The following is a 6209-nucleotide window of genomic DNA, read 5'->3' as shown; positions in this document are numbered from 1 at the left end:
TCACATTTTCTCTGGGTAGAGTGTGCTGAGGAAGGTCTTCCTCATGGCGATCTTCAGCTCCTTGTTCCTGAGGCTGAAGATGATGGGGCTGAGGAAGGGCGTGAGGACCGTGTAGGTGACGCCCATCAGGGTGTCTCCTTCCAGAGACTGGGGACTCTGGGACCTGAGGTAGATGACAGAGGCAAAGCTGTAGTGCACGACCACCACAGTGAGGTGGGACGCACATGTGGAGAAGGCCTTGTGCCGGCCCTCTGCTGAGGGGATCCTCAAGATGGTGGACACGATGAAGGCATAGGAGAGGAGGATGAGGAGACAGCAGCCCAGCAGGACAGTGATGCAGACCAGGCCCACGCCCTTGGCCACCCGTGGTACATCAGCTCCACAGGCCAACTTCAACAGTGGTGGCACGTGGCAAGCAAAATGGTGAACCTCATTTGGTCCACAGAAGATGAGGTGGAAAATGGCCATTGTTACCACCATCCCCATGACTGAGCCACCAGCCCAGGACCAGGCCACAAGGCAGGCACATCTACCAGGACTCATGAGCACACTATAGCGCAGAGGGTGGCAGATCGCCACGTAGCAGTCATAGCCCATTATGGTGAGCAGGAAGGAGTGGGTGAACCTGAAAGTGAAGGAGAAGAACATCTGTCTGGCACAGGCTGTGAAGGTGATGGAGTGGACAGTGGGGAGCAGGTCAGCCAGCATTCGTGGGATGATGGTGAAGGTGTAGAGGATCTCGGAGATGGAGAGAGTGCACAGGAAGAGGTACATGGGCGTGTGGAGTCTGCGCTCCCTCCAGATGGTGGCCATGATGAGCAGGTTCCCCAGCAGCGTGAACAGGTACATCAGGAGGAACAGCAGGAAGAACACCAGCTGGAGGTGGGGGAAAGTGGAGAAGCTGATAAGGATGAACTCGCTCACTGCTGAGAGGTTGGCTCCCTGCATGGAGGCTGTGCCTGGGGTGAGGTGTGACAGCGAGAGGTCAGCTACTGGATGGAGAATGGTCATCAGGTGCTCCTTGTAAATGACTGCTAACATTGATTGATTCCCATTCAGTGCCTCGTATGATTTACTCCTCTATCATCCCAGTGAGGAAGGTGCTGTCTTTATCACCTGCATTTTCAGTATCCTGAGCATACTCATTAGGAATATTAGGCTGCAGAGAGTGTACACAGCTTACTCAAGGTGGAGCTGTCACAACGGCAGAGCCAAGACTTGAACCCATGGCTGGGCTGTCTCCTAAGACTATACCTTGCACCATCTCTCAAGGATGCCTCTAAAAATGAAAATCTTCCTTCCCTGGAGCTTCCAGCCATGGCTGCTCTGCCCTCCTCCTCCCTTCTGAGAAGTCCTCTTCGTCCCACAGCTGCAGACACTGTGAAACGTCCCTGCCCCACGCATACGACTCCTTGGATCAGGGCGCGTCTCTAACTTAATCTGAATCAACCAGATTCTTCCTCTGGAGTCATCCATGCAGGGCATCAGAGGCAGGAGACTATAAATAACATTCTGGTTGTTTCCGAGCCCCCATGAGGCACATCTCTGTGTTCTGATGCGATACCACACAGCCGCCAGACAGAGGAACATGGGGGTCACCCCAACTGAGTTCAAATCCCTGCTCTGCCCCCTGCGTAAACTTGACTGAGTTTCTTCCTCTCTCAGTACCTCCATTTCCCCTGACCTACCCAGGAGAGGTTGTGAGAAGTAAATGAGTTGTTCTTGGAATGTGATCTGGCCCCCGTAGGTGCTGCCTAGGATAGTTAAATCAGTGCACTAAGTGAGCAAATGCACGTGGTTTGTGCTCGGTACATCCCTTCAATTTGATGAGATTCTGATGCGTCTTTATGAATAACAGCTATTTTACTTTATTTATTTATTCTTATTGGTGAGGAAGATCGTCCCTGAGCTAACATCCTTGCCAATCCTCCTCCATTTCTAACGTGGGGTGCTGCCACAGCGTGGCCTGATGAGCAGTGTGTGGGTCCACATTCAGGGTCCAGACCCATGAACTCTGGGCTGCCAAAGCAGAGGGGTGAACTTAGTCACTCTGCCAGTGGGCTGGCCCCATCACATAGCTATTACTAAATGAACTTTGTTTATTAGGTAGTATAAAGTTTAAAAGGCAGTAAACCACCAGTCTCCTTCTGTCTCTATGGATTTGCCTGTTCTGGACGTTTCCTCTAAGTGGAATCACACAATATTGTCCTAATGTGTGTGACTTCTTTCACTCAACGTGATGTTTTCTGAGCTCATACATGCTGCACCACATATCACACTTCATCCCTTTTCCTGGTTGAACAATATCCCCCTGCACTGATGAATCACCTTGTCCACCCCTGCTTCAGCTGATGCACGTTTGCACTGTTTCCGGCTGTTTGCTGTTGTGAACAATGCTGCTGTGAACATTCATGTAGCTGTTTAAAGCATGTCAGCGGTTGCCAGGGGCTGGGGGACGGAGAGAATGGGGAGTCACTGCTAAGGGGCATTGGGTCTCCTTTAAGGGTGATGAGAAAGTTCTGGAACTAAGTAGAGATGGTGGTTGCACAACGTCGTGAATAAAATTAATGCCGCTGAAATGTATGTTATAACGTGGCTAATGTAAGTACGTTTTATGTTAGGTATATTTTACCATAATTTCAAAAATAAGAAAAAAGTCACAAATTCCCTCTTTAGTGGGCTCAGGTTGTTGATCGAGCCCTGACAGTTGATAACGAGACACGAAGGGGGACCAGGCACACTGGTGCCTGGAGGCTTTCCTCCCCAAATGTCACAGGTGTCCAGAGTTTCCTGGCCTCCCTCCCCTGGAGTCACTCGCATCTTTCCTCCATGTCTGAGTCAGCACCTGCCCCTAGGTCCCCGGAACAGTGGCCCCCACAGCCCCACTCAGTCCTGCTACTCAGGGATCTTAGCAGGCAAGTCAAAGCCAAGGACTTGGAAACCAGAGGCTCCAAGAAGAGGCTGAATGGCTGAAAAGGGGGTCGTGGGGTTGTGCTCACAAGCCTTCCCTTTCTCTCTAATGTCTAGCGCAAGGGTTCTCAACCGTGGGACTCGTGACATCTGGGTCGGGATCATTCTTTGCTGTGGGGAGCTGTCCTGTGCACTGTAGGATGTTGAGCAGCATCCTTGGCCTCCACCGGCTGCACACCAATAGCCCCTGCTCAGTCGTGACAACCAAGAATGTCTCCAGACATTGCCACTCTCCCCATGGGGGACAGTCATCCACCCCTGGAGAACCAATGATCTAGAGAATGCAGTTGCATTTCCTGGGGAAGCTCCCTCTGCCCAGATCCTGTTTCCCCTCTTTCTCCACCTGGCAATGCCTGGTTATCTTTGAGACTCAGCTGAAAGGTCACCTCGTCTGTGCAGCCCTCCTGGAAACCCTCTTCTGAGAGCATATCTGGACACTCATTCCTGCGTGCTTCCAAAAGAAGGATTCCCGAGTGAGTTTAAACTCCTTCCTCCTAACTTTGTTGTGACCCTCATCATAACCTGTCACCTGGAGACTCATCTGTCCCTGGCAGTGGGTTTTGAGTCTTGATGGGAATGGCTACCCTTGATTGGACGTGAGCTGTGGACCAGGCCTGTGCTCAAGCATTTCTCACCAAATCTTTACCCCATCACTATGAGGCACCTGCCATGACCCCCAATTTGCAGATGTGGCAGATGAAAACCACAGTTGACACATCACTTGCCCAAGAGACCATGGGTCTGGAGTGGGAGAGCCAGGATCTGAACCTAACTCTGGTTGGCCCCAAGGCCTGTCTTTTCCTAACCTCTCTGTTACACTCACCATTGCTGGTGGCTGTTAACGAATGTGAGAGGTCACTTCCAGACCATGGAGATGCCAGCTTCACCATGCTCTTCCACTCACACACTGCCTCCTCACACAAACAAGAGCACAGAAATCCACAGGCACCAAGAAGAATGGGAGGAGAACTATGAGAAGGCAAGAGACCCCCATGTCCTGGGGATGTGGCCCAGGGCTGCACGTACCACCCTCTGGAATGGTGTGGACGCAGGACGCAGCTAAGTGGGGCATCCATTTAGTCTGGAAAGGGCAAAGCAGGCAGACTGGAAACAGATGTGTTGCTTGTTGTCAGGGGCTCAGGGATGAGGAGCGATGAACAGGTGGAGCTCAGGGGACTTTTTAATGTGGAGAAACTGTTCTGTGTGATACTGTAATGGCATATACGTGACATTGTGCATTTATCAAAACTCATAGGAAGTACAACACCAAGAGTGAATCCTGATGTAAACTGTGGGCTTTAGTTAATAACAATGTGTCAATTCTGGGTCAGCAACTGTAACGCAGGGACCACACTAACACAGGACACTAATAACAGGGGAAACTGCGGGCAGAGAGAAAGAGAGCATATCCGGGAATTCTCTGCACTATATGCTCAATTTTCTGCTCTAACAACCTTCTTAACTCCATTTTTTCAAAGTAAACAGACAGACATAGACCCATAGTGGGCATGGGAGCAGGACGGGAGAGATTGAGACTACCATCTCCTGGCATTGATCCACCAGGATCACCTAGCAGGTTCGTCTGTGAGTAAAGGGACCAGCCCTGGAGAGAGACAGTGCAATCTCGCTATCTAGCCCTTTGAGGAACCACGGTGGGGCTGGCTCCCCACCCAGGGACTCAGGAGCCAACCCCATCCATGGACAGGTCCTGCCCACATCGGCCCCTGGGGCTATGTTTCCCTCCATCAACATGAGGGACACTAGGGTCACAGATCACACTCTGTGGTGGGGCAGTCCTGGGCATTGTGGGACGTTGAGCAGCGTCCCTGGCACCCATAGATGCCAGCAGCATCGCCCATCGTAACAATGAGAAGTATCCTCACACATTGTCAAACGTCTTCTGGGGCCGCAATGCCCCTGGCTGAGACCACGGACGAGGCCTCTCTTGTCTCTCAGACCTCATCTGGCCTTAGCTGGTTGCCCCCATCCCGCTGTCTCTGGTGAAGTGGTTTGGCTCCCCTCTCTGCACCCTCCCTCCATCTCAGCCACCCCTCCCTCCCTTTCTCTCCCTATTTTCATCCTTAACTTCTTCCCATCACCAACCTATGCCTCCTGGTGCCTCCCATGCTTCATACTGCAGAGGTGGCTGGAGCCTCTCATCCTGAATCCTCTTGTCCCTCTTTCCCTGCCTTCCCCCAATCCTTCTCCTGCTGGTTTCTGGCCAGGACAGAGAGGGAGAGAGCTGAAAAGTCAGACAGCTGCGCTGGGTCACTGTGAGGGGCAGCTCCCCTCTCTCGGCAGCTCAGTTTTCTCGCTTGTGCAGTGAACCTTCCTCGTAAGGTAAGGAGAGCTCCAGAAAAGGTAATGCCTGCAGAGCAGTCATCCCACTGCTGGGAAGCTAGGACGGGAGCCCTGCCTGCAGCCCCACCCCAGAGACTCGAATGGCACAAGGAGTGGCATCAACAAGGGGGCTCCTCTGAGTCTCTAGCTGATGCTGGCTCCCCAGGCCTCTGCTGGTCAGGCCGAAGGCAGGGAAGGGACTCACCTGGGGCTCCCAGCTCTGCACCTGCTTCTCCCTGAACCCATCGGGAAGCCCTGGCTCATCGATTCCCTGCAGGCGAGGGCTGTTCAGGAAGGCTGGGCTCAAGTCACTGAGCCTGCCGCCCTGAGCGTGCCAGCTGGGTGGGGGTTTGCCTGAGGCCGAGTGCCGCTACTTATGCTGCCTCTGTGCCCTGCCCACTGTCTCTGCACACTGTGGCCCTACTGCCTCTGCCTCTGATACGGGGATGCTGGGCCCCTGGGGACCCTGCGAGGGAGAGGGCCACCTCAGGGAGAGTGTGTGCTTACTTTCCCTCCCTCCCTGCCTGCCGGGGCTGAGTCAATTACCTGAGCTTCTCATGGGCTCCATCAGAGTCTAATGCCTTGAAAATTGGGGTTTGGGGCCCTATATTAAACTCTCACAAACCACCAAACCATTGTCCACACTGTGAGATTGAACACAGTCCTGATCATCCTGTAGGTGCCTTTTTGTAACCTGGCTTTTTTACTCACCGTGGTGCCTGAACTCCATGTTAGTTTATAGAGACCAGGGTTTCTCAACCTGGGCAGTGTTGACATTTGGGGCTGGGTCATTTGTGGCGGGAGCTGTCCTGTATGTTGCAGGTCATTGAACAGCATCCCTGGCCTCTAGCTACGAGATGCCAGCAGCCTCCGCACCCCAGCCCTGACAAAACATCTCA

The 6209-nt window shown here is 52.9% G+C and overlaps 1 protein-coding gene across 1 annotated transcript; it reads right to left on the bottom strand.

Moving 5' to 3' along the window:
- LOC138919816 (olfactory receptor 10H1-like) lies at positions 1–948 on the bottom strand. The gene has a single exon (XM_070246322.1). It carries the CDS (start codon positions 946–948, stop codon positions 1–3), a length of 948 nt encoding a protein of 315 aa, XP_070102423.1.
- Positions 949–6209: the final 5261 nt, after the last annotated feature.

The sequence above is a fragment of the Equus caballus genome, chromosome 21 (assembly GCF_041296265.1).
Source record: "Equus caballus isolate H_3958 breed thoroughbred chromosome 21, TB-T2T, whole genome shotgun sequence".
Taxonomy (NCBI): domain Eukaryota; kingdom Metazoa; phylum Chordata; class Mammalia; order Perissodactyla; family Equidae; genus Equus; species Equus caballus.
The sequence above is the reverse complement of the archived record's forward strand: the minus strand, read 5'-3'. Positions and strand labels throughout refer to the sequence as shown.